Raw genomic sequence first — 26,397 nt, 5'->3', positions numbered from 1 at the left:
GTAAGGATGAGCGGGGTAGTTCATGATCGACGCCCGGGCTAGTGATCGCATTCAGCTTGTCCGCCCCTTTAAGAAAGCGATTGACTTGAGATGCAAGCCTCGGTGTCATGGAGTGGGGGTTGTTTTCACTTTGCTAGGTGCTCGTCCAGATAATCATTAGAGATCTTATTCCCCGGCTTACATTACACAGTCCACAGATCCGCAACGCCAGCCGAGTGACAGGTTCGTGGCTGATGTAATAGGATCGACATTGAAGTCACAGCACCGTGAACCAGTGTTCCAATTGGACCGAGATCGGCGAACGATACGAGCCCGAGGCTATGGTATTGCCGATCGCTTGCCGAGTCGCGAACTGTGGACGGGTTGGTTTGCGTCACAAGCCCTGGAGACCAGCTAACCGTACTGGCCACTGCTAGCATCGCATCGAGATATGAGTTTTGTGCTGTGGCAGCAGAGACATACCACAGAAGGGATTCGCTGGTGCTGATGGTCAACCCATATTCTTTGGTCATGTCTTGGGCATTGCGATGGGCATTAAGATCCTGCTGATGGGATTCCGGGCTACCATCTCAAGGCCATTGCCAAACTAGTGTCATTATATGTCAGTGGAAAGGTCTCTGTTCCTAGACGGTGTAGGATGCGTCGCACAAATCCCGAAAACTCCACTATAATAACTAGATGTCAGAGTATAAGCGTTGCTATCGTATTTGCTCTCACTCTTATTGCCAAACTGCTGGAGGGAATGCATAGCTCGCGCTCCTAGAGCACCGTTATGACAAGCCTGACGCCGAGCCCCAAGACTAGATCCTTAATGGCCTTTTGCTTTAACAGAAAGTTCGGTACCACTTGGTAGTCGCTTTGCTTTGATGGGATAATCTGATTGTTACATAAGCACAGCGGTCCCGTTTCCGATGGTGGTCCGTGGAGGACCGCATAAAGAGGTCTTATGTATAGTGCGGCAAGAGATTACAAGGAGTAGAGGAAAAGATAAATGTCTGCTGGAGAGGTTCAAATATTGCCTACATCGAAGGCAGATGCTTGTAAGCCATCCGGAACCGGAATATGGAGAATCGCACTGCTGAAGTGTTGTATACTGAGTCTGGCGGCACCTGCCGATAAGAAATTGGTGGGCATAAATGACTAAGTAATGCCGCTGAGTCATTAGTTCCACACGTGACTTTGAGGGGGATCGCCGCTCGATACAGACAGCACTTGAATGTCTTATCCTTCACTCAACCTAGCTCAGACACATTCAATCTGTACACTCTGGCTTGATTTACATTGGGACTCAATTGGAGACTCACCCTACACTCCACCAAGCCCTCACAGTGACGGAAAAGATGACCCTCCGAGGGCTGTGGAATCTACACTCCGACCGTCAGTAGACTTGGCAATGCGGAGTAAATGTGCTGACAGATTTGTCCAGAGCAATGGTATCGATTGTGTCATCGGACAGCACGCATAGACCCTCCTGATTCCGGTTCCACACTTCAAATGCTTGAGCAACTGCGTGACAGCTGGAGCACTGACAGCCTTGGCGAGTGGGAAGCGGTCCCATTCCGGAGCCCAATCCACACGACACTCGATTACGTGTACACAGTCGACCGCGACACAGGCATTTTCACTATCTCGCTGTGGGGTGAACGGGCTGGATCGCTGATGCCCGCGTGTGTGCGGGTCCCCCTTGCCGCGATTGATGCGTCCTGCAAATTGTCGATACAGTATCCGCTTAGGCGGCCGGAGCGTATGTTCTATTCCGGCCTCTGTGAGAGTATCCCAACAAATATTCAGCCTATAGCTCATGGCCCCCTTGAACTTAACTGCGGAAGTCCCTCCCAAATGAATGTGCTGCAGGAGCACCTCTTTAGCGACTTTGTGTTTGCCTGGCGCTATTACATCGACGATCCATCCACGTGGAGTCACGACTCGCCGGTCTTCCGGGTGCTAAGCGTTGCGTTTTTGCGTCTAGCAGCCTGGGACTTTGAAGTCTCGCGTGATGGTAACCCCGACCTTCCAATCTCATTCAAGTCGATACCAAAATGGAAGTATCCGGAGAAAGACATTTTCTGGTTTCATGGGTTCCTGATTGTTCTTCAGGAAGATGCAGATCCCGATTCCATGATAGGTAGAACACTTTCCAAGACTGACGAATTGCTTGGTGGGTTACCTTCGTATCACACAGTACGCTATGTGCTCTTCACTCCCCATCACATCACCTTGATGGAGCGCTCGAATGGTAAAGTTTCCTTATCTCAGGAGCTGGTACTGCTGGACAACCGTGCCGGAGTCCGGTGCACGCCTGGCTTCCGTGTGCTGAGTCGGATATTGACTTCGGGCTGCTGGAAAAAGCCTCAGGCTGATAGAGAAAAGTGGAATCCATTCATCCCGCCAGAAATCCTCACGAGAATTCTCCATCAACTGGAACCTCGCGATACTGTAGCACTGGCGCAGGCTTCCTTGAAGACGGAGCAATGCTACTACGCCACACTTCCCCAGCTGACGGGTATCAACGTACAGGACTGCGGTTCATCTATCCCCTGCTGCGGCCAGAGGGGCGGGCTGAACGAGCCCGGCTATCGCTGCCCTGGGTGCTTTGCGTGGCAGCACTGGCGATGTGCCAGCTCACAACATCACTCTTCACTCAGCGACGCTCTGTGTACCGAGTGTGACGAGCTTGAAAATGACGGGGTGCTTGACCCTGGTGGCATCAACCGGTACTGTCGCCGGAAACATCGTGAGGACTGCCAGATCAGGTGTGGAGGCGGCGCAAAATCTCTGCGCCTTCGACTATCCCCTCCCGCGCACCTTCGGCCGGAGCTACGTTTCAATGGGAGGCTCAACACCGTTGGTCCCAGTCAGATCGACTACACGATTACATTCAATGGCTCGTTCTCTGGCTTAGCTTACGGTGTGGATCCTTAGTACTGGCATGAGAAACTCGAACACTTATCTAGAATGGAGGACAAAGCCTCACTGTCTACTCTCGAACAGGTGGCTGTGTAATCATATACCACGGGTTGATATTTGTTTCACGCTGAAGTCTTGCATGATTGTTGATGCCAAATCCAAGCCGCCAAGCACCAATCTAGCTTACAGACAACGAATCTTTGCGTCTGTCCGGATGCGACTTCCTCTAAAAGGCGAACTCAAACTGCACGCTCGGAACTGCAGAGCTAGTTGGTGGCATAGAGAAGGTGAAATTCCAGAACTCGAAGTTGCTGTTTGAAATCAGTCAAGCACATTAATCTCCATCCGGAGCAGAAAAGGACCCGACACAAGCCTAACGACATAGGGAAAAACTCACTGAATAACATCACACGTCCCGCCCAAGAGTCCACAAAACGAGATTTCAGGGACCGGATCGACCGTACCCCCTACGACCTTAATCGAGAGTCCATCCACATCCTCAAAGCCAGTGATATCTCGCTTCGCCCCGAGCGGATTGGAAGCGAGCACAAAGGTGAAGGTGCTTGACGTGTTACCTAGGGGGTAGGTCAGATTCAGAGCGTATGGTGCGACCTCGGCGACAAGGGCGGTTTCCTCGGGATAGAGGTTGAAGTATCCGATCGAAGCGTCCGGACGGAGCCACTGCACAACGGCGGGGCTGAAGGAGGTCGAGTCCTCGGAGAACCCGCCGACAACAGACTGGTTGAAAGAGGCCGTGCCGATTGTCAGGTTGGCAGAGAGCCAGGTGGTGATGTTGCGCGGTTCGAGGTCGGCGGGAGGCGCATAGGCGTGGCCGGTGTAGGTTCGCTGCTCGTCGTCCGCGAACGAGGTCAGCCGTGCGCGGGCGGCAGCCGGAACGAGGGTCTGATGGAAGTCCGCAAGGATATTGACCAGCGGTGCGATCTCGAAGTCGTCTGCGTGCGCCATTGTCCAGATCGGCGAGGTGGCGTTGGGGAAGACGTGCGTCTTGCCGACGAGCGACCACACCCACAGCGACATGATGGCCACGTATTTGTTCATATCGTACCCGTACGATCGATCCCACGGACCGGCGAAGTTGCGCAGATTCGCATTCCACAGCTGCGACTCGTACCCCCAGATTGCCTCGATCACGCGCGTTGCGTGCTGGCCGATAGTGGCGTTGGTCGAGCCGAGGTACTTAGCCGCGATGGTGAGGGCATACAGCGAGACGCCGGCGTAGGTGGGCCCGTTGAACTCGGAGAGTGTGTTATTGCGGTTGAACAACTCCAAAAACGCGAGGGCGTCGCTGTCGCCTGCGGCGGTCATGTTGGTGTTGGCGAATTTGCGCCCGGTCCACGAGCCTACCACCGTCCGCATCAGCCACGCATTCGAGTACGCAGGGTAGAGGTTATCGCCGTCGACCCCGCCGACGCGATATGTGTCACCGATGGTGTTGTTGTACAGACTTTCGAGGACGAGTCCCTGCACACTCTCTGGCAACAGGTGCCCAAATTCCTCGTAAATGACAATCAATGCGGTGCCGATAAACCCTCTCCAGTTGGGATCCCACGAGTTATAGATCTAATCCCCTCGGTCTCAGAACAGCGGCAGTTGTTCGTTTGGATGGGCGGCAAAAACGACTTACCACTGGAGGGTATGCCGGGGTTCCCACGGTCGGTTGTTCTGGGTACTTGGTATAATCGCCATACCACTGCACCGAAGTATTCTTTTCCTGATCCCCAATAACATTCTGCAAGATCTTGACTGCCTCCTGGCGATCCTCACCTCGATTCCGCTGCAGTAACCCTGCCGCATACCAGATGGTCGACCGTGTCTCATGGGGCCCCGCAGCCAGCGGGAAGTAGAAATAGCGGAGATACGAGGCAGCGGGATCATAGATGGCGTCTTGAATCACCATCGACTCGTCGAAGAGATCCTGCGCCGTGCGACTCAGGTCAACCGCCTGTACGACGCTGGTCCCCAGCAGGCTCAAGCTCAAGAGCCGGGACCAATTGACTTCCCAGCGCATGTTTATCTTTTTCCCTCTGACAGGTGTTCTCACAGGATTTAGTTTGAGGCGGAGGGCATGCTAGTCAGCGCCTGAAGGTATTGTACCTTACTTTAATAGTACATCTCCACCGGAGAAATTTCTCCGAAAGTACCGCATTGACCGGAGATAGTATGATATGATGATCGTTATTTTCCTGTTCTTCATTCTCCCAGCACGGGCGATAAGATAAGATAGCCGAGGTTGGTTGTCACACCCACACCCACACCCCTTTTTCCCCCGCACCGGCCCCTCCCAGGCCGAGTCCCAGCCACCTCGATGTGGCTGGGAGATTTACATTATGACGTTGTGGCATGATTGTTGTCTTCGACTCCTGGTTTGGTTGTTATTTGTATTAATGGGACATCCAGAGTGCAGGTTATTAAATTATTCTCCTCTGGACAAAGCAGTACAGGCGTGAAGCCGCAATCGTTGCAGTTTTGACTGCGTATTGATACATACTAGTTCCGAGATGCCTGGCAGTCGTCCTGCAGCGCTTCCCAGCTTTGTCATTTTTCTTGGGGCTACGATGCAGAATGTGCAAATGGCCCGATGGCAAGTTCAAAAGCACCAGACAGCATGATTACCCCACCGCTTACTGCCTCAATCTCCACTTGGCATACGTCTTCGACGGATACCGCTCCTCTGTAACCCTCCCCAAATTCTCCACACACCCAGCAATCTCCGCATCAAAATCACAGTAATCATAGACCACCGCGTTATCATCCGGAATTAACCTGTCCCGCAGATCGAAAAACAACTGATAGAGCGCCGACACCTTGCGTCTCGTCCCGCGCACCGTGCGCAGGATATCCAGCAGCACGGACCCAAACGGCGCATACGAGAGGATATTCCCATACACATCGCCGTCGCCCGTGCGGCCGCGCTCCCTCGCCCTCCCCCGAATATCCCTCGTAACCTGCTCCACTGCCCGCTCAATTCCCGGGAGGACCTCATAACCCCCCGTTTGATTGTGAGTGGAGGTGGTCTGCACGGCGAGCAACATCCACCGCAGCGCCAGATCAGCCAGCACATGATTCGGCTCGATGACTTTACTCGCGAAGCCGAACCAGGTCCCGACGAACGACTCGATCCACCCGCCGCCGAATTCGCGCAAGAACCGGAACCGCTGGCGCCCGAGATCGTAGTGCACGCCGGGCAGCCACTCCTGGCGGGTGACGCCGAACTTCTCCCAATCCTGGGCTGCGTGGCGGGTGCGGCAGTCCCGGCTGACGAGGCAGGGCTGGAAAATGAAGAGTCGGTCGTGGAGCGAGACGGCGTGGTGGACGTTCTCGACCACCGTCGAAACGTGCTGGTCGTAGAAGACTGGCCAGTCCAGCCCCACGCCGCCGGTGTACTCCGGGATGCCCAGGCTGCCGACTGTGTCGAAGAGGCCCATGAATTTGATCGGCGGGATGAAGCGCGGGGTGTGCGGGTGGCTGGGGTCCTCGTCGCCGATGAGGGGCCAGGACTTGCGCTGGCGGAAGCGTAGGGATTGCGGGGAGTGTGGCGCGTTGATGGCGTAAGGGGAGCGGTAGAGATTGTAGACGGCTTCGCAGAGGAGGCGCGTCTGGTGCGTGTCGATCTCGTTGGTGGGAGAGGAGGGTTTGGGGATCGGATGGACGATGCCGCAGTTGTTGATCATGCCGGCGACGGCGCGCGCGAGGTACGAGCCACGCGAGAGTCCGAAGAGCCAGATCTCGTGGGTCGGGTAGGTGTAGTTGTACACGATATACTCGTAGATCTCGATGCATTGGCGGGCGATGTCTTGGCCGGTGATGCCGTTGAAGAGGTAGCTGGGGGTATAGAGGGTGTCAGTGAGTGTCGGTTGGGATGGATGGAGGTGGCGGGAGCTGACTCTAGGAATGAACTGCCGATTCCTACACCTTCGAGATACAGGACTCCTTCTGGAGCGCGGATATCGGAGGCGATCCGCACGCCAAACAGCTCCGCGAGCTTGTAGATGTTGCTCCGCGTGTTGGTCTCGCGGCCGCACCAGGTGCCATCGCAGAGGATGACGAGCGGCTTGGTGGGATGGTCGGGCGAGGCTGGCCGGGACAGACTGAGCGATGGAGTCGATTCGCTAGACATGATTGTGGTTGTGCGAGTATTTTGGAGATGTTGAATGGAGAGATGAATGCATCAGGGACATTGGAGCAGTGGAGCAGTGGAGCAGTGAAGTAGGAACAGCAAGCGGGGAAGCAGGCAGCTCAGCTCCTGCAGCTGAAAGAGCGAAACCATGGGTCTGTGCACACGAGCTCCTCCCGGAACGGCTGATCGACGCCAACCTCTCATCATCGCTATATGCGTGGGCCCAATGACTGAGAGATACTTGAAAAGTAAGGACTGGAAGTTCGTGATTGATGTTGAGCATCATATGTCACGGTGGGTTCAGCTATTGTTGGGTGAATACGTCAATACTTCAAGCGGACCCTTAACTATTGGCTGAACCGATACAGCATTGACCAGTAAACCTTCTTATGAAATAAGCCCACATAACAGAATTTTTCTTCTTGGACGGTAAGATCATAACGCAACACATGTAACTCAAAGACGTTCTACAGAGCTTGCTGAGATCCAGCCCTATTTATGTAAGCAGGCGATTGTGTGCCTGAGGCATTAATTCTGTCTGGTTTCTCTTTCCGCCTCGAGACAAACCAAGCGATCAACACTCCATGCTACCATCTTCAAGGAAAAAAAATGCATCCACACTTCATCTGTCACTGTTCTGCTTCCAGTGAGAGGATCTTATTCTCATTCTCATTCGTATCATACACCTCTCAATCTCAAGACCCCGACCCTACCATACCTATTCGTCTAATGAACAAGGTGGACCCATCGTATCTCTGCAGCCATCGACGTAAGCCCAGCAACAGGCATGTCATCCATCCTGGGCGCAAAATGGATGTCTACTAAATCCTTGCACAAAACAACTGGGATAGAGCAGAATCTTTCAACAGAGAACCACTCCGGTCTCCAAACTGAAAGAACTCACCTTCACTTAACGCACCGCTAGAACCAATGGCATCGTACTTTTGGGAATTACAAGGAAAACAGGGTGATTTGCTGAGAGGGACTCAAATCCTGCATCTATCCAGAATGTGGACTCTTCCCTCCTGTTGGTGAAAGGTGCCACTGGACCCTTCTGTCGATGATTGAAAGCTAATCGATCGACGCGTGTCTTAATTGAAATATCGCTTAGAGATACGTGTATGGGCCTGTTTCAAGCACAGAACAATATCCATACCAATGATACTTAGCTCCCAATCACAATCTACTCAATAACCCCCCCCCCCCACTGCGCCAGCTCATCTCAATTACTAGTAAAATAATTGACCGCCAGCACAGACCCCAATTTAATTTCCCTCTCCCAAGCATCAAGATCATAGCGCATACGATGCATATTCCCCAAATTCTGCCCCCGCGGCGGCGCATACTTCTTTCCCTCGAACCCGGCTGGCTGCTCGTACAGAAAGAAGACATATCGATGCGGCGAGCTGCCCGGCGGCGGGGCGGGGCCAATATAATTGGCCACAAACGGCGCAGTGACTCTCAAAGTCTGCAGGGCAGGATCGCTATCGGACGGAGTGGGCTGGAGGCCCGGCTGGATCCAGTGCAGGATGGGGCCGAGAACGCCGAAGGAAGGGAAGGGGGCGTCGATGTCAAGGGCGATGAGCATGTAGCTCGTGCTTGGCGAGAGGCCGTGGAAGAAGAGTTCCGGGGGGGATTGTGCGTCTGGTGAAGAGTAAGAAATCAAACAGTCAGTCAGTCCGTCCGTCCGTTCGTCCGACAGTTCATTCAGAGTTTGTGGGTGTTGTGCTGTAAGCTCTAACCCGCTCTGGGGATATACTGGCCCGGTTGCACGGCCCCATGATTGCCGACTTTCAAGCCGAGCACTTTGCTGGTATCAGCCTCGATCAGTGAGAGGGCTTTTTTGACACTGTGGTTCGCGGGCATGGTGATTTTTCGATGGTTGCTTGTAGATGGAGAATGAGAGGAGTCTTCGCTGGCTTGGGCTGACGCATGTACAGGGGAGGATGGGATGCTGGATTTACAGAGTCAGCGATCGGCTTTAATGGCCGGAGATAGGGCATCTCCGTCAAAGATAAGATTTACCCCTCATTCACCCGTGTCATCTGGTTCTGTTGTCACTCTCTCTCGGATACTGTCTGGCTGGAGTTACCAGGGCTCCGTCTGGTATCTCCGTTGATGAACTTTCAAAGCAACCCCCCATGTCTGGCGAATATCAAATACATGTAAGCAGCCACAAGCAAATCATTCTGGGACATATTCAGTGTCCGAAGACAGGGCCGGGTCATCCGTGTACATGCCGTCCTCTCGTGGTCTGCACATTTGCACGACAGGTAGAGAAAAGGTGTGGAGGTTGTTGAGATTAAATCGGTACTGGAAGGTGTTGTGGATTTGAACTGTGGCAGGAGAAATTTGGTAGTTGGAGGCAGGGAAGAGATTGTGATGAAGTCGAAGGTGACAAAAGGAGACACCGTGTGGGATGGCTCGCAGTGACTCATTAGTCATACTCTCCGGAATGTCCTTGAGATGGTGTCAGTATGATCATGATATTCGCGGTGGATGCGGCAAGCGACAGCATCTTTATATTGAGTGAGAATCCTTCCACCGCGCCTTTTGGCTTAAAGATCCCTTGCCGAGGAGAAGCTGCTCCTGACGCTAAACTTGACGTTAATTGAAGTTACCTATCAGACCCTTTCGTTTCGAATTGCCCACCATGCTTAGCCACCTCCGCCGCAGAGTAATCAAATAGATCTACGAACGTAAAGACAAGTTCGACGATGAGAACACGAATAAGCGAGTCGAAGTACCGGCAATCTATCACGAGCTAGTTATGCACACTTAGTTTTGCTCGTCGACTTTTCCTAAATCATGTCGAGTGAATCTTTATTGTTCTCACCCACTTACATTTCACATTGGGTAGAAGCCTCCAGGCCATCAAGGACCACCATTCTGCTTGTTTTTCGGGTAGGGCTCCGGGAGCGCGAAGACCTCCTGGTAAGTATTCCCGGGTGCAAGACCACTTAGAGTTATACATGTATTGAAATGGAATATGAGGCACCACATCGTCTGTATCAAGATAGCATCACGCATCCCTTCCCTAATTCTTTGAGAGGACTGATTCTGTGGCGCATCGCGGGGATGCGGACTGTAGATCTAATTAAGACCGATGTACGCCAACTTGTATGGTGTTGGCACAAGATATGCGTGAAGGTTTGTGAGGAAACTCCCGCACGAACGTAGAGTCTGAATAAGGAACCTCGGGTCTTCCTGCCTCAGGCCATTTTCTTCAAACACAGCAAGATGCATGTATCTAATGATATCATCTTCCCTCAGAGTCGGTCATCAACTCCACCCGCAGCCGGGATTAGCTTAAAGCCGACCCTTAGTGTCAGCATTTAGCACTTGGTCTGTGCGAAACCAATAGGAAGCCACAGTGACAACCTTAAGTTAGCCGAGCCGACGATGGGCGGATCGGACCCTGACTTCGGCTCCGCGGCATTTGCTTCAGTCGCACCACTATTCTGTCCTACCATCCTTATATATTCTGTTCCTGCTACGCTGAACCCAAGGAGAAGTACAGCAGCACCCCTAATCCATCCTCAAAGCCCAAACGCATCATGGTCAAGTTCCTCCCCTTCGGCGACCTCCAGGTCCCCTCGCCCGGCTTCGGCGCCATGGGCCTCAGTTTCGGTCTGGGGAACAACCTGAGCCTCGAGGAGGCCGAGCCTGTTCTTCTCAAAGCAATTGAGCTGGGCTGTACATTCTGGGACACGGCTGTAAGTTTACCCCCCCCCCCTGTGGTGCAGTCGAGCTTACCCGGCCTGACCGACCCAAGGTGGTATACCAAGCCGGTGTGAACGAGAAACTCCTCGGCGACTTCATCAGAAAGCACAACGTCCGCGACAAGGTGTTCAGTAAGTGATCCCCCAACTGCTTGATGACAGCTACCAGAGCCATTGGCTAACTCTACCACCACCACCATCACCAGTCGCCTCGAAATGCGGCTTCGATGTCTTTGGCCCCAACGGGAACGAGATCGGCAGCGGCGCCGTCACCAACTCGGCCGCCCACATCAAGCAATACATTGAAGGAACGATTGAGCGACTCGGGTTCGCTCCGGATCTGTACTATCTGCACCGCATTGATCCTCGTACGTTGCGGCTCCCTCTCCCACCGGTTGTAACACTCCCACACTAAAACGGATCCGACACGTAGACACCCCGCTCGAGGAATCCATCCCCGTGCTGGACGAGATCCGCCAGGCCGGGAAGACCAAATACATCGGTCTCTCGGAGTGTTCTGCGGCGACGCTCCGCAAGGCCAGTTCGCGTAGGTTTGCGGTGCTTCAGTGGTTTGTTTCAGAGGTTAGGACAGGACACTCACTAATTGTGCGGTTGCTAGTCGCCAAGATCGACGCCGTGCAGGCTGAATACTCCGCGTTCGAGACCGTCCACGAGACGGACGGACTGATCGAAGCGGCTAGGGAGCTGGGCGTCGCCTACGTCGCCTACAGCCCGCTCGGACACGGCTGGCTGGTCGATCACTTCGACTACCAGTCTCCGGACGACTTCAAGCCGGATGATTTCCGCCGCAAGAGTGAGCCTCCTTTTTCCGCTTTGCAGCTCCCACCCCCTAATGGGGGAGCTTGATATGCTGATGGTGCAATTTCTGATAGGCCCCAAGTTCCAAGGCGAAAACTTCTACAAGAACAAGGCGATCGTGGAGGAGATCAAGAAGCTCGCCGTTCGCAAGGGCTGCTCGATCAGCCAGATCGCCCTCGCTTGGGTGGCGGCGCAGGACATGATCGCCATCCCCGGGACCACCAAGGTGCATCGGTTGGAGGAGAACTTTGCCTCGCGTGAGGTGGATTTGACGGAGGAGGAGCTGCGCGAGATGCGCCGCATTGTGGATAGTGCTAAGCCGCATGGGAATCGGTATGGGGCTGCGCATCAGGCGCTTGTGGGGCACTAGTTTCAGAGGTGACAGATGTCTGCAGTGAATGTAGCATCAGCCTCTGGTATAAAGTGGCTTCTGCAGTGCTAAGGTCAAGCATACTTATTTCACAAACGTCAATTCCAGAACGATGTAATGTTTTGCCTGGCAGCGTGACGGCTTCAATATCATCGCCTGCACGAATTCGTTGAAGGAAAGCGTCTCGGTGTTGCGGTAGGCCTCGGCCATGTCCTGCGGCCGCGTAATGACGTACAGGAGCGAGTCGACGACGGTCAGCGCGAAGGGGTCGTTGTTGCGGTCATGGAAGTGTTTTCTTTGGCAGAGAGGAGAAGAAGAAACGTGTTATGTGATTGTTAGGTGGGCGCTGGGAGCAGCGTCGAGATAGGGTTTTATTCGAAAAGCCCTTATTGTGCGCGGAGAGCAGTAATGGGAATTTTGAAAGAATACACCACCATGGCCTGTCGCATACTGTCAACTTTCCTGGGAGAATGCAGCTTGGATCGAAATCAGGTAGTCCTCACCCAGAACTGCAGCGTGGTTAGCAATAGGAGAATGAATTGAAGGCGTGCAACTTACATGGAATCCAATACGGCAGTTCCAAGCTGACCGCACTTCTCTAACCCATCCGCCGCGAGCTGCTGCTCCCAATGCGCCTGATCTCGGTTCTATTACTCTTCTCGCCCTGTCTCCTCTCATGTTAATTTCTGGTGCCTCAGGCCATCCACTCAAGTCACCTGATAAACTACCCCGGAGTCAGCGCCGGATAAGCAAAGCCGGGGTAAAAGTCGCTTATTTCTTTCCCCGCCCGGTTAAGTTCTTTTCGTTGGATCTTCTTCTTCCCTTCATCGAGACAAACACACAACACACAACACCTCCTGCTACGCATCAGGATGTCTCCGCCAACAGAAACCATGGAAGACGCAAGGGAGCTGGGTTTTCAAGAGGCTCCGATTGAAATGCCTCAGGAACAGGAGCCGAAACTGTCAGTAATAGCATAGAATGCTATCTCGCCATCACTACCTACCCTCAAACCACGCTCCTGACACCGCTCTAGACAAAAGCTCTTGGTCATCGGGGCAGGATTCACCATCATGCTCACGACCAACGCCCTCATCTTCTCCGCGGGGGTCTACCAAGCGCTCTACGAGGAAATGGCCAGCGAGCCGGACAACCCCTTCACCGGCGCATCCTCCGCCCTGATCGGCCTCATCGGGACCCTCGCCATCGGGTTGATGTCCATGACAGGCCCCTTCGTCATGACGTGGATCAAGCTGTACCGGCCCCAGGCCGTGGTCGCCGTGGCGGGCGTTATCTTCGGCGTCGCCTACATCCTAGCCAGCGTGAGCCGCACCCTCTGGCAGTTCGCGCTCACGCAGGGGGTGCTCGTGGGCATCAGCGTGTCCATGGCGTACATCCCCGCCACCACCACCGCGCCGACCTGGTTCCACGAGCGCCGCAGCCTCGCCATGGGGATCATCATCGCCGGCAGCGCCGTCGGGGGCATGATCTGGCCCTCGGTGCTGACGGCCCTGATCAACCACCTGGGCTTCCGCAACGCCCTGCGCATCTCCGGCTCCATCTGCGCCATCGCCATCATCCTCGTCTCCCCCGCCGTCCAATGGGAGCCCAGCTTCCACGCACAACAGATCCAGGCCGAGCGCAATACCCTCATCCAGCGCGCCACCCACCGCACCCTCCCCTTCCTCCAACCCCCCCTCATCAATTGGCGCCTCACCCGCACGCGCAAGTTCCTCGCCAAAGCCACCGGCTGCATGCTCCAATCCGCCGCCTACTCCACCCCGCTCATCTACTACGCCGCCTTCGGCCGCTCGCTGGGCTACTCCGCCACCACCGCCGCCAACTTCATCACCATCAGCAACGCCGCCAACGCGGTCTCGCGCATCGTCCTGGGCCACGCGGCCGACCAATACGGACGCATCAACCTCCTCTTCGCGACCACCTTTGTGAGTGCTGTGTCCGTCGCCGCCTTCTGGGTCCCGTCCACCGTCGTCGGCGCCACTCTGGCCGGCAAGGCGCTGTTCATCGTGTTCACGGTGCTGTATGGCTCGTTCGCCAGCGCCTACATCGCGCTGTTCCCGGCCTCGCTGATGGAGCTGTTCGGGACGAAGGACTTCACGAGTGTCAACGGCGCGCTGTATCTGGTGCGGGGCGTCGGGGCGCTGCTGGGGACCCCGCTGACGGGGTTGTTGATCCCGCAGTCGAGTGCGCTGATGAGCCCCGCGGTGTATGAGCGGGCGGCGCTCACGGTCATGGCCTTGCTGTTTCCGGCGAGCGCTTGTATCCTGTGGGTGAGGTTGGAGATGACTGCGGGGAAGGATTGGAGGTGGAAGGTTTGATTTGTGCTGACCTATTCTGTACGACTAAACGGCGGAGGTTGAAAGGCAATAGTAGGTACCGTATAGCTGAGACCTCTGCAGATCTGGATCATCACCCACTCCAGCAGGAAGAAGTCTTGACTAAGTGTTTGATACATGACTACCTTCAGGAGACTAGACCCCGTTCAGGAAATTCTCCTGAAATGCATACTCCAGCAGACTGGGCGTCTTCGTTGAACCTTCATTTATGCGCTGTAACTATCAACTACAGTGACAAGCTACCAAAAAGACACCACTCCAAAAATGAAATTCCAATTTTAGATTAAAGTCAATTACAGTCATATCACATCACACACCCTCTCCCCATCTAAGGAGTCTCCTCAACATTATACACAAGTTTCTCCCCGCTCACCTTATCCTGCTTCAACAGCTCCAAGCCCTCCAACACCCCCTTCAGTCCATGTGCACCCACCTTGGGACGATGGACCCGAATCTTCCCCTCCGCCAGCAGCTGGTGCGCCGTCTCCCAGAAGCGGGCCGCGAAGACGCGGTCCTCGGGCTTCGCAGGCATATGCGTCTCCCCAAAGGTAAAGTCCTCCCCCACGGCCGTGTAGGCAAGGGTCCAGCGATCGCGGACATTCTCGCGCTCAATCCCCACCTTCAGCAGCGCAGTATAGTCGCCGCCCTCCGTGGAGATGGCCGCGTCGCAGAACTTGGCACTGGCCTCCAGCGAAATGGTATCGAGCACCAGCCGGAGTTGGTTGTCGGTATACTTGCGGATCTCCACGGGGGCGGCGGGATCCTTGTAATCAAAGGCCGCCTCGGCCCCGAGCTGCTTCACCAATTCGAAATTGTGCGGCGAGCAGGTGGCCAGCACCCGGTAGCCGGAGAGCTTGGCGAACTGGATGGCCAGCGCCCCGGTCGCGGTCGAGCCGCCGTACACCAGGACGAACTCCCGGGTGGCAGTGGCGGTGGGCGCGGTGGGCGGGGCCAGCTGCAGGCTCTGATACAGTGCCTGGCCCACCGTCGTGATGCCCACGCCTAGCGTCGCCGCCTCCTGGAAGCTGAGGGTGGAGGGGATCCGCGTGGACAGGTCGGCCTTGGCCACGATGTACTCGGCAAAGGCTCCGTCCTCGGGCTGCACTGCGTTGGCCCCGTGCACGAATCCGCACACCCGGTCGCCCGGCTGAAATCGGGTCACGTTCTGGCCCACGGCTTCGACCACGCCGGAGTAGTCGCACCCGACCAGCACGCCCTCGGGAGCGAGATAGGCGATGTGCTTCCAGTCGGTCGGGTTGAGGGCGACGCTCACCGTCTTGACCAGGATGTAGTCGTCGCGGAGAGTCGGGATAGGGCGGTCGGTGACCAGGGAGGCCGCCTTGGGGGAGGTGACGACGATGGCTTTTTGAGTCGACATTGGTGAGGATGATATATGGTTGGGTTGACTTCAGGAGGAGGCTGCTGTGCTGTGCTGTGCTGGCTACTGAGGGATTGTCGGTTTCGGATGGACTGGGGATGGAGATTGATATATCGGGCGACAGCAGGTGCTTACAAATTGAGGGCAATGATCTCATCTTTGGGGATCACCTGGAGACCCACCTTCTACCACAATCCTCTTTTTCTCGAAGATCCGAGGGAGTTCCGTTCTTCAGCCTCTTTACCAGCGGACACTAGCCCTTTTCCGTCGGCCAAGCATCAAACACTCAATTCCGCAACCAGAACCAGAACTCGGGGAAACTGCATCGGACATTGTAGGGGAGTAGTAGTAAGCTTGGAGGACCAACTTTGCGCTTCTTCACTCAGCGGAGGGAATGGTGCGTGTTCCCGCTGGTTATCTCCATCTCCACTGTCTCGATCTTCTGGCAATTGTCGGTGTGTTCAACTGACTAGTTAGCTAGTGATCCCGGCTTAATAATTCTTGCTGGGATACCGAACCCTCACCCAGCTTCCAATCAAGGGGAATAGGTTCAAGATTCCTCGTATCTGCCATAGATGATGTGATAACAAATCCTGTATACAGTTGAATTTATAAGATTAGTGAACAGAAACTAAAAAATCAAGGTAGTGAATCCTGCAGTCTTGGCATGTCAGCCACCCGCAGCACTAGATTCCCTGTGGCTGAGGTGCATGTCGGCAGTACGCTCGGGATCGCTCGTCCTGTCCGCGGAAGGACTGCGGCACGTGCTTCAGAACTCGTTACCATGCAGTTGAATGACAATGGCGGACGGTAGAAAGTGCAAAAAGTCATGACCAGACTGGGGCTCGATCCCAGGACCTTATCGGTGTTAACGATACGTGATAACCAACTACACCATCCGGCCAACTTGTTGGGTCAAGCTACGTTACATTACATTCTCAGGCAAAACATAGTGTATTAGTAACTTTTGCTAACATCCTCCAGCTCAGAAAACAGTCACTTTGTCCAACACCATCTGATAACAGAAGTTATCCTCGTAATGTTCGAGCTCTGTGACTCCCAGTAATCGGTAGTACTCTAGTTTCCCGTTTCTCATTTTCCTCCTTTCCCCTTCTATGTGTGGCGAGGCTTTATGAGTTACCCGGGTTGCTCCAGATATATATTTTACAATACCAGACCTTCAATTCAGCGGATGTCTTCTCACAATAGCATGCAAAACAAGATCCCTTTTGACGCCAAGTTACTGCCGACACCTCGGTTACATAGCATACACCGCCATAACAAGGTACCACCACAAGCACCATAAACCACTCCCACGTAAAGAGTTGTCACCACCGCAGTTGTACTACAAAGACTCCAACCTTGACCCGAAGCCGTCGACAGACACACCTAGAAAACCTCCAAGGATGTCTAGCAGGCTACAAAGCTTATATACCTACCCGGGTACGAACTAAACAAGCATCATCGACCGCTGACCGCGCAAATGCCATCGGAACCAGATGACTAGAACGCAAGATTGACGCTCTGGGAATCGGAAGATAATGCACTTAACCCGGTAGTGAATGGTAGGCGTTGCTACGGCTTGGAGCCAAAACAAAAAGGGGCCTAGTGGTGTTCCCGATAGATATAGGCTACACCGAAGATCACACTATGGTACTTTATGATTGTATAGTGTATTTCGACTGCTTGTTTTATCCTGGTTATATAACAACTAGTAGCAAAAATCCCTCATCCACTGGCCGGATGGTGTAGTTGGTTATCACGTATCGTTAACACCGATAAGGTCCTGGGATCGAGCCCCAGTCTGGTCATTCTTTTTGTCCGCAAAGGACAACCTCATTTTATTTTAGCATGGGGTGTCCCAGCGATCCCTTTGCAATCACATACATCATTTCGTCGAAGTAGACCCGTAACACCCACACGCAAAAACTCCCTTCCCCGTGCCCACGCTGGTGAGCTAACCAATGCGCCCACAGCCCAGCGCAGTCCGCCTTCAGAATGCTACCCTGGGCCCCATCCAAACACATCCCTAGAATGTCCCAGAACATATTGCAGACCTCCGCGTGTATAGGACTTTCGAGCGTAAACATATAACTGTGAGTAGGTGGGCCTGCATCCACGAGGGGCCTCCCGAGTCAAAACACAGGACTTGTCCCGAACACTACACCGTGCTTGATCATGAACCCAATCCACCCTGCTCACTTCAACACATGCATACCAGGGTCCCTCAACCCGACGGCTGTTGTCACTTCTGAACACCCAACACAAACTGCACAGGGCTGTACTATCTAAGCGGCTGGATGGTGTATCTGGTTACCACGTAGTGGCTACAGTTTATGATCATGGGTATGATTCGTGATTCTTACCATGATTTACTAGTTCCGAGGCCTCAATCTAGGCACTGTGGAGATTTAGATGCAAAGTCAGGTTAGTGGAAAAGAGTAAACTTCTACGCACATGTACAAATAGCTAGTGTCGGAAACTACAGAAGCCATATCAAGTACAAATATGACTAGATGCAATCGTGCATCGTGGCTTGAGCTTTGGCAAGGCGAGGCAGGGCCTTTGCTGAGCATAGTCCTGGTTCAAAAGGAGTCCAGAGTCTGTATCGCGATGCCTGGTCGACTATTTGGCCACAAGACTGGCTATGTACACGCTCTTCGCATCTGCTTCAGATCAGTTCGAGACACAGATCTATTCGCATGATGCAGCTCGTCGTCCCGGTACTCTTGCCCAATACAGCAAAGCACTGGGTAAATCGGAAAGATATTGAAGATGCTCATTCCGTACCCATGGTCGGCTTTTGTTCCGGTGGTGCGTATTGCGTTCGAGGTGCGTCGAAGCAGAGCAACAGATCCTGGTCGGTACAACTCTGGCTTGGCCTGCAAGCACGCTGTCATGTCATGCCTAGCCTTCTGGGTATATGCATCCTCATGGCTTTGCTGGAATGTATGGGAGTGAAGGTCATTACTTATATAAAGTCAGTTGCAGTGCTGTCTCTCTTTGGTCTAGGCAGTGCTGGATTCCTAGCAATTGCAGCATATGATATAGGTGCCAGTACTCCTGCGTCATGATCCATGTTTTTATTGCGCCGGCGCTTGTAGCAGTGGAAGGAATAACGCAAATTCTCTATTTCGCACAGTCAAAATGTGAATTCAAACTTTTGAGATTTCCGGAAATTCGGGAATTTTGCTACTTAAGTTGAAACCTGGCATGGGCCTTGAGAGCTCTGAATCCCTCTATTCCTGCATATGCGAAGGGCTCCAATTTGGATATACTACGGAATGGTATTTTGTTCTCCAGGGAGCAATTCCAGCATGGTTTGGTTTATTACAGCGCGTAGTAAATTGAGCCTCAATTAGTCTCTGAGCGACACTATTTCATCTTTGCGAAAAAGGGCATCTTCCGTGCATGTCAAGTTTCTGTTCACTGCGACTCGGGAACGTATGCTTTGGTGTCTGGTATGGGAGTCACGGCCGATGCCACTGATGATTGAGAGGCTTTGAAGGTATTGACTCGGCTTCCAGCCACATCATCTATTTCAGGGTTGTGATGATGAGTCTCCCAGAAGTATCAAACGAGGAGACTTCCTGTCATGTTGGAAGAAGGAAGCGCCGAGCTACGCCAGGGCGGTTTCCAGCTTGGAGGATTGATAAACATGGAGAAAACCACATCAGTTTATGCCTAAGTCATTAGGGTTTGAGTTGATTATGCTATCATAGTGTTTACTATCCAGACGGCTGTAGTCGTCGTGGACGACAAACATTGGCTCGCCATCACGACCGGCTTTGCAACTGATGTCTGCACGATGTAGACCGTCACCCGGACACCTCTTTCCCGACGAGCCACAGTTCTTGTACAAGTAGCTAAAATCGTGGTCTATAAGAGAATGCAACTGTAAATCATGACCTCACATAAAGTTGTGTTGAGAACGTCATACCGTTTTGTCAGATTCAAAAGAATTCCAAAGGACCGCACTGTTTGCTAGCAGCTGTCTCAGTTTTAAGCCGACTACACAAGTTGCTTCTGTACCGTCTTCAATGACGCCACGAGTGTTGAACTCCGTTCAGAGTTGGGATGAACGCGAGGCCCGGTGTTTAAAGTCCCGCTATGCGTCGACAAATACGGGATCTGTTTCTAGAGAACGTTCACTCGGCTGAAGCCTGCAAATTGATGATAATTGAAGGATCTCCGGATGCTCTCTATGCATTTCGTGCTTATCACACCTACGAGGATTGATGGGTTCATATTGTGCGAATTCACAACAAAAGAGTGTATTCTGCGTGGTGCTGCGCACGAATACGGCCGCTCGATCGATGATCCAGCCTCCCGGCGAAAAGATTGGTAAACTTTTGCTGCGAACTTGTAGTCCCTTGTGAATGTAAAATAGTAATGTTTCCTTCATCCACTGGCCGGATGGTGTAGTTGGTTATCACGTATCGTTAACACCGATAAGGTCCTGGGATCGAGCCCCAGTCTGGTCATTTCTTTTTGTCTTTTTGGCTTTTTACCCATACAATCCACTGGAAATCCTCCTCCAAACATCAGAAGCACTAAGTGGCCAACCCCGTTTACTCATATAGGTCTCCTTTCCGTGGGTTAGGGACTAAGCTTGGTCATTGTCCTCGGAGTCTTTACTGCAGCATCGTCTCTAGGCGGGGTCCTAAGGCTATGACACAAGCCCATAGCGTGATATCCCAGAAAGCCGCACTCGAGTTCGATGTCCGAGTGGCATTGTCGGTTCAGCCATGGTTGTGCAGCAGACCGTTCAGAGAGCATTTACCTATCATACTTTCTACTCTACAACGTGTATAGGTCATAAGCTAATAATCAGTTAGTAAAAGTCTGTGAACGATAGGTGCGATGCAACTCATTTTCAGCTTTATTATTGCGTATCCTACCCCCGGACGCCATTCTACACACTCTGATATGTTTTCCAATGGGAAAATCTCGAGCCTGCTTGTCTTTGCCTCCTGCGGCCCCGGACATTTATTGCATGGTGTCCGCCGGGTGTTTTCTTCCTTCTCCTTCTCCTTCTTCTTCTTCTTCTTCTCACGTGTTTATGCATCTATGATCAAGCAGTGGAAATCTACGGACCGTAGATCATGAACACAACTACCCAGCTTCAACTAACCAAGAGATTCTCGCTTCCCAGCCTGCCGGAGACTTTCGGAACTTTGCGCATCATAAAACGGGCCTGGAATGGATGGAGAGGTTTGCTACAAGACTAGCAAGCACATGCTGATTCATTCACTATACGTCCAGCAGCCGATCTGCCCCATCGATTCTGTATATACATCAGGATACTTCGCACGATACCCAGCTGCAAACCAATTACGATAAAGCTTAGAGCGAGACTTATCATTTTGAACACCTTGAGTGATGGCTGACAATCCTTCTTACTGTTGCATTCCATGGTTGTACGCAATGCTGCGGCGAAATATGATATTTCTGGTAAATTGGCCACCGACCTGAAGCCAGCGCCGAGGAATTGGAACCAGGGCGACTCAACATTGCTTCTAATGGCTCTAATCATCCTAGACTTATGTTTAGTCTGCTAGAACACTACTGGCTGTACTTTCTTCATCAATTGGCCGGATGGTGTAGTTGGTTATCACGTATCGTTAACACCGATAAGGTCCTGGGATCGAGCCCCAGTCTGGTCATCTCTTTTTGTCCCGGAGACAATCTCCTAGTTCCTTGTTGGCACGTTCAGTGCTATCTCTATATTGGTTATGTGCTTACTTTTTTTTGTCTGCACAAGCTGTTCGTACTGGCTATACCTGACTGCGATATGGAAACTGTGTAATGCGCCGTGACCCTTGTTCTGATATCCACCAATGCACAAAGTGACGATGTCAGAATAATATGGCAGCCTGTTCCTAATCTTTCTTGAGCTCTCTGTGCGGATATGGACTCGCTCACTGACTATTGTCTCTCGCCGCAACTCGCCAGTGAACCCTTCCCAATTGGATGCACTTGTTGTATACTACGTCTTGGACCAACCCACCAGTGCGACTATGACAGCAGAAGACAGTTCATGCCAGCGATCACTAAAGCTGAGACTGGAACTAGCTCTCCTTCTACTCCGAATCGAGGCTCCTGTACATACTGAACTGACTGAGTCGGGCAGACAGTGACTATTGTTACTTAAGTGATACTTTCCCTGCTGTGCCCAACATGACACCCAATGTTCGCAAAAAGCCCAGAGGCTTGAGCAAAAATATAGGTTCAGTTCTATGCATCCAGATTGTGACAGTACTGTCGAGCGTTCCGACTCGGTAATTGGGTTGCTCAACTCCGGGGTGGCACATGTAGCCCTAACTCAACCGGCCAACAAGAACCGCAACCCCGGAAACCATACAGGCCGAATCAGCGATACTCCCCATTTAAGCTAAACTGAACAATTTCATTATCAGGTAATATTGAAGTTTCCGCAGGGGTCTAGGTCAAGGACACTTTGAGACCTGCGAGCAACAGAGTTCGAGCAGCAAAAAGCAAAAGAAATGACCAGACTGGGGCTCGATCCCAGGACCTTATCGGTGTTAACGATACGTGATAACCAACTACACCATCCGGCCAGTGAATGTAAGAAGACTCAAAGTATGCATATAAGACTTTACGGTAAAGATGGCAAGTAATCTCCAGATTTCCCCGGATTGCTTCATTCCGCGACAACAAAATTCATGATCTAGCACAAGGACCCACGAGTCTCCCTCTCCAGCTCATGATCCCCACATGACCATTCTTGTCACTACTGAAATGCTTCAATCATCACCAACACCCTAATCCACACGTTGATGTGACTGCTCTGCACCCATTAAGATACTACTAGAAACCATGATATTCTTCGATTGTGTGGCCGGAATTCGGTCTAGATCACCGAACGTGAGCTGGAATCCGCAGGTAAAGTCCGTATGAGGAGCCGTGCAGAGGATGGAAGTATATCTACACTTCAGGCTTATCTGCGGTATGTCCAGGGATCCGAGTTCCAGAGCACCCAGAAGTAGTATCAGCACACCCTTATTTACCAAGGCCTAATTATTGAGACTGAATCTTCTCCTAGCCCTCAGCAACCTGCATCCTCCGAATAATCTCCTCCACATCCAACCAGATCCGTTGCCGGTTCCGCAATCCCTTCAGCCGCCCCCAGCGAGACTTGATCTGAGTATACACGTAATGCCAGTCCGTAGTCGCCTTTTCCAACTTCACCAGCTCCGGCACCCCAACCGGCCGCGGAGCGAGGTAGTCGACCAAACCCTGATCATCCGGACTCTCATCCCTCAAAACCTCAGCATAATGCTTCCGCGCCTCGTACATAAACCGCGCCTCCCTCACAGTTACCGTCGTCCACCACGACGGCGTATGCTCCTCCATCCCGACCGCCCCCCACGCCTCCCACAACCAGGGCATCTCCTCCCGCACGAGCCGATACCAAACACTATTCGGCAAATCCGTAAACGCCCGCGACGCCGCACGCAGAGCCGCGAGATCCTCCGCGCCGAGGAAGCCGACGAGATGCAGCCGCAGATCCAGCGGGAGAGAACCCAGCGGATCGCAGCTAACCGCGGTCTTCTGCTGCCCATCATCCAATCCACGAGACCCCGACTTCTGCTGCGTCGCCTCGGCCAGCAACCCCGGTAATCCCGGCACGTAGAGCGGGTTCGCCGCTAGATACTCCTTCCCCGGCACATGGTTCCACCATCGCTCCCGGGCCTCAAACACGTCCGCTGCCCGCGGGAACGCGTGAAACTCCTCATAACTGAACTCGGAATTGCGCCAATTGAAGAGCTTGTCGAGGTCGACTTTCTGGAAGTGTTGTTTTGATTGCCGGATGAATATGTCGAGGCACCAGGGGTGGATGGGCATGGCGATCTCGTGGGGATCGACGGGCTGTGAGCGTTAGCCAGTGTACTGTATGATTTTCTGGGGGGGGGGGTCTTTTCTTCTTTGTGGGGGAGAAGAGTATACGCTGGCTAGCGACGCACCTGAAACGTAACATTATCCGCCCTGACAGTCCGCACGCCCCCCCTTGCAGGCCAAACGTCCGGGAATCCGCAATCGCGGGAGCGCATCCCGTCGCAGAGGCCCGAGAGGAACCAGTCCCCCGTCACCTCCCAGTCCTCGTGGAGCCCGTCCGGACGCCACGGTTCGGCTGCCTGGGACTTGTGGATGAGGAACTGGGCGGTGCGGCAGCCGCGCATTTCGGCCAGGGAGATGGCGGAGCCCGGGTAGGCGGTTGGGTCGCTGCCGCAGGTGGGGGCGGGGATGTGTTCGAGGTCGTCCGGGGGGGATTCGGGGGCGGAGGGGATGGGGATGGGGATGAGGGTGTCGGTTTGCTTTGTTGTGGCGGCGGCGAAGAGGGCGACGGGTTCGCCGGCGTAGTCTCTGGGATTGGCGGTGCGGAGGGTGTTGGAGAGGAAGGTGTGGTATAATGCTTCGTCTGTGCTGGGAGTTTGCAGGTGATTGGAATTGTTATCATCGGGAAGGCTCATGGCATCACTCGAGTCATAGTCCGAGTCGGATTCGTATGGCTCTTCGGCTTGCTCGGACGCTTCAGGCTAATAGTCTGGATCCACCTGGTCATCGTCCGGGTCGTCTGGGGGGCGAAGCGCAAAGACGCAGCCTTTCTCGGCGCAGGCGGCCAGATCCAGGTCCGCGGGGTCCGTCCCCAGGCCGTCTTCGCCGCCGAAAGTGGCTACCAGGGGCTCGCCGACCGCTCGGTGGCGACCGATGTTGAAGCTGACCCCGCAGAGGTGGCAGTAGGCCTGTGAGGTGTTGGTCAGCCAGTGTTCTTTGGTCGGTTGGGCGAGTGTTTCTCACCTCGGAGTATCCTGTGGTGCGGCGTGCGTTAGTGATGTCTGTTTGTGGTGTGGATTCACGGTGACATACCCATTGTGCTGACAATGACTGTAGAGCTAGTCTTACTGGGATGATTGCAGGGTTCTATATAAGTATTATGATATACAAGTTACATGACGCTGATTACAGGCAGCTGTCAGGCTACTCCAGGCTGCAGTCAGGGTGCTGTGCCACAGTTCAGCCAATGAGCGGGAGGGACGTGGGTCACGTTACTTTGTTGTTACATCTCAAACGTGTGTTGGGTATCTGGATAAAAGGAACAAAAGGTAACAATGAAGTATAGATAAGATGGTGAGATCGACAGCAGATCAGTCCGCTCGACGGATTAGGACAAGTATATACAGTACCATTATCCCATCACATACTTCTACCATAGCGTGGTACAGTTCTGTAGTTTACCTTATCCCCTGCACCACTGCCCGATCAAGATCACTACAAGGTGACGGTTGCCTTATTCTTCGTCGTGCACATCTATCGTGGGAATGCGTGGAAAGACAGTTCCCGCGTCGAGGCAAGGGCCTTTTTTGGTAGGGGGTGACAGACACCTGTAGTCTCTCAGTGGGAGAAGGGGTGGAGAGGAAGCACGAAAGCACTACTCTAAGTGATATCTCTATTATATGCTCGTTTCGCCTCTAGGGAATCATTCTCGGTGAAAATCCCCGGTTGCGACATCAAACACGTGCTCATTTGGTATGTACAGAATGAAAACAATCGCTAAAAGGCTGTAACCAGACTCACGTCCACCATAGAGTAAATCCCCCTCACAGATCCACATCAAACGGATCATCAAACCTCGAGACCCCCGGCGATAGCGGTTCCGGTGTCGCTGGCAACAGAACATTCACCTTGACATTCACGTCTCCGGCGTAGATAGGGTACGCCCGAGTGTCGACAGACATCGCTGTTGGTGTCGTTCTTGCCGTCAATCCGCCCATCCCCACCCCCACCCCTAGTTCCTCTTCCTCAGAGCCAGTCGACGCCCTTCGCCTACCCCCCGCTTGAACCTCCGTGATAGCCAAGAGCAACCGCAAATTCTCCTGAAAGATTCTGGCTTTGGCAGGGAGAGGACTCGCCTCGCCTGCCGCAGCATGGTGCGTGCTGAGGTAGATGTTCCGCGCAATCAGAAGCCGCTGTTCCAGCTCGTGCACTTGTTGTTGCAGGTGCGCGATGCGCTCCTGCTGGCGGGAGCGGTAGGCGCGTTGGGCGACGCGGATTTGAAGTTTCCGACGCTGGTTTTCCCGGGGTTAGTGTGTTGGTGGTTCATGCGGGGGGCTGCTCACCTCTTTGCTCGCTGCGTCGTCGTCGCCTTCTCCTGGCGTGGTGGTATCGGGACTGGTGGTCTTGGTAGCGGCTATCCGGGGACGACCGCGTTTGCGCGTCGTGTTGAGCTTTGATTTTGTGCGCGTGGATGCGGAGTTTGGCTTTTGGGGTGTCTGGCGGGAGCGAGGGGCGGTCTTGGTGGTAGTGCTCGGAGTGGTGTATTCCTCGTCGGTGGCGTGGCTGGAGCTCTGGACAAATTCTATGGACGGTGATGGTGATGATAACTCATGAAGGAGGGAGAGGTAGTTGAGGGTTCCGAAGTCGGAGGGTTGCCATATCCCTGGACTTGATGAGGGCGAGGGGATGTGCGGGGGGGACATTTCTATTGGCATTTTGAAGGGTTTTCGATGTACTGTATTATACATACGCGGGACGTTTATTTCGACGATCAACTTGATAGTTAGAATCCATCAGGGTTATGTTCGTCTATATATAGTTCGGTGGTCGATCGAAGAGGATCGTGGCATGTCCCCAGCCCGCCGCGGCATTGGGCTTTTTCCAGGGTGTATGGGATGCGATCAGGG

The 26,397-nt window shown here is 53.4% G+C and overlaps 9 protein-coding genes and 5 non-coding genes across 14 annotated transcripts; 6 read left to right on the top strand and 8 right to left on the bottom strand.

Moving 5' to 3' along the window:
• Nucleotides 1-1,250: 1,250 nt before the first annotated feature.
• Nucleotides 1,251-2,922, top strand: BP01DRAFT_339161 (uncharacterized protein; the record flags this gene model as incomplete). Its single annotated transcript, XM_025573352.1, has 2 exons — nt 1,251-1,377; nt 1,427-2,922. Exons 1-2 carry the CDS (start codon nt 1,341-1,343, stop codon nt 2,920-2,922), a joined length of 1,533 nt encoding a protein of 510 aa, XP_025431889.1. The 5' UTR covers nt 1,251-1,340.
• Nucleotides 2,923-3,019: 97 nt separating this feature from the next.
• BP01DRAFT_339159 (uncharacterized protein) lies at nt 3,020-5,147 on the bottom strand. The gene is made up of 3 exons (XM_025573351.1): nt 4,553-5,147; nt 3,305-4,488; nt 3,020-3,218 (listed from the first exon to the last, which is right to left on the bottom strand). Exons 1-3 carry the CDS (start codon nt 4,934-4,936, stop codon nt 3,134-3,136), a joined length of 1,653 nt encoding a protein of 550 aa, XP_025431888.1. The 5' UTR covers nt 4,937-5,147; the 3' UTR covers nt 3,020-3,133.
• Nucleotides 5,148-5,267: 120 nt separating this feature from the next.
• On the bottom strand, nt 5,268-7,496 carry BP01DRAFT_356105 (T6SS phospholipase effector Tle1-like catalytic domain-containing protein). The gene is made up of 2 exons (XM_025574865.1): nt 6,813-7,496; nt 5,268-6,750 (listed from the first exon to the last, which is right to left on the bottom strand). Exons 1-2 carry the CDS (start codon nt 7,043-7,045, stop codon nt 5,550-5,552), a joined length of 1,434 nt encoding a protein of 477 aa, XP_025431887.1. The 5' UTR covers nt 7,046-7,496; the 3' UTR covers nt 5,268-5,549.
• A 656-nt stretch (nt 7,497-8,152) lies between these two features.
• Nucleotides 8,153-8,911, bottom strand: BP01DRAFT_365192 (YbhB/YbcL family Raf kinase inhibitor-like protein; the record flags this gene model as incomplete). The annotated part of the gene is made up of 3 exons (XM_025576352.1): nt 8,153-8,172; nt 8,351-8,689; nt 8,788-8,911. 3 exons carry the CDS (start codon nt 8,909-8,911, stop codon nt 8,153-8,155), a joined length of 483 nt encoding a protein of 160 aa, XP_025431886.1.
• A 1,608-nt stretch (nt 8,912-10,519) lies between these two features.
• On the top strand, nt 10,520-12,371 carry BP01DRAFT_356103 (putative aldo-keto reductase (YakC)). Its single transcript, XM_025574864.1, has 6 exons — nt 10,520-10,761; nt 10,821-10,899; nt 10,974-11,135; nt 11,201-11,314; nt 11,387-11,581; nt 11,661-12,371. Exons 1-6 carry the CDS (start codon nt 10,603-10,605, stop codon nt 11,954-11,956), a joined length of 1,005 nt encoding a protein of 334 aa, XP_025431885.1. The 5' UTR covers nt 10,520-10,602; the 3' UTR covers nt 11,957-12,371.
• A 460-nt stretch (nt 12,372-12,831) lies between these two features.
• Nucleotides 12,832-14,595, top strand: BP01DRAFT_31696 (MFS general substrate transporter). Its single transcript, XM_025572599.1, has one exon. It carries the CDS (start codon nt 13,030-13,032, stop codon nt 14,293-14,295), a length of 1,266 nt encoding a protein of 421 aa, XP_025431884.1. The 5' UTR covers nt 12,832-13,029; the 3' UTR covers nt 14,296-14,595.
• Nucleotides 14,596-14,613: 18 nt separating this feature from the next.
• On the bottom strand, nt 14,614-15,758 carry BP01DRAFT_356102 (zinc-binding alcohol dehydrogenase family protein). The gene has a single exon (XM_025574863.1). It carries the CDS (start codon nt 15,689-15,691, stop codon nt 14,642-14,644), a length of 1,050 nt encoding a protein of 349 aa, XP_025431883.1. The 5' UTR covers nt 15,692-15,758; the 3' UTR covers nt 14,614-14,641.
• A 763-nt stretch (nt 15,759-16,521) lies between these two features.
• On the bottom strand, nt 16,522-16,595 carry BP01DRAFT_t130. The gene has a single exon. It is a non-coding gene; the product is annotated as a tRNA-Val (tRNA).
• Nucleotides 16,596-17,428: 833 nt separating this feature from the next.
• BP01DRAFT_t142 lies at nt 17,429-17,502 on the top strand. The gene has a single exon. It is a non-coding gene; the product is annotated as a tRNA-Val (tRNA).
• A 2,599-nt stretch (nt 17,503-20,101) lies between these two features.
• Nucleotides 20,102-20,175, top strand: BP01DRAFT_t143. The gene has a single exon. It is a non-coding gene; the product is annotated as a tRNA-Val (tRNA).
• A 1,108-nt stretch (nt 20,176-21,283) lies between these two features.
• BP01DRAFT_t144 lies at nt 21,284-21,357 on the top strand. Its single transcript has one exon. It is a non-coding gene; the product is annotated as a tRNA-Val (tRNA).
• Nucleotides 21,358-22,198: 841 nt separating this feature from the next.
• On the bottom strand, nt 22,199-22,272 carry BP01DRAFT_t129. The gene has a single exon. It is a non-coding gene; the product is annotated as a tRNA-Val (tRNA).
• A 434-nt stretch (nt 22,273-22,706) lies between these two features.
• Nucleotides 22,707-24,608, bottom strand: BP01DRAFT_422949 (uncharacterized protein). The gene is made up of 5 exons (XM_025579601.1): nt 24,584-24,608; nt 24,515-24,525; nt 24,271-24,459; nt 23,680-24,237; nt 22,707-23,584 (listed from the first exon to the last, which is right to left on the bottom strand). The coding sequence occupies exons 1-5, from the start codon at nt 24,585-24,587 to the stop codon at nt 22,754-22,756; spliced, it is 1,593 nt and encodes a 530-aa protein (XP_025431882.1). The 5' UTR covers nt 24,588-24,608; the 3' UTR covers nt 22,707-22,753.
• A 624-nt stretch (nt 24,609-25,232) lies between these two features.
• On the bottom strand, nt 25,233-26,279 carry BP01DRAFT_422948 (bZIP transcription factor). Its single transcript, XM_025579600.1, has 2 exons — nt 25,834-26,279; nt 25,233-25,782 (listed from the first exon to the last, which is right to left on the bottom strand). The coding sequence occupies exons 1-2, from the start codon at nt 26,236-26,238 to the stop codon at nt 25,315-25,317; spliced, it is 873 nt and encodes a 290-aa protein (XP_025431881.1). The 5' UTR covers nt 26,239-26,279; the 3' UTR covers nt 25,233-25,314.
• Between the last annotated feature and the right edge of the window lie 118 nt (nt 26,280-26,397).

Source organism: Aspergillus saccharolyticus (assembly GCF_003184585.1).
Source record: "Aspergillus saccharolyticus JOP 1030-1 unplaced genomic scaffold BP01scaffold_12, whole genome shotgun sequence".
Taxonomy (NCBI): Eukaryota; Fungi; Ascomycota; class Eurotiomycetes; order Eurotiales; family Aspergillaceae; genus Aspergillus; species Aspergillus saccharolyticus.
This window is presented reverse-complemented; position numbering and strand designations above follow the sequence as displayed.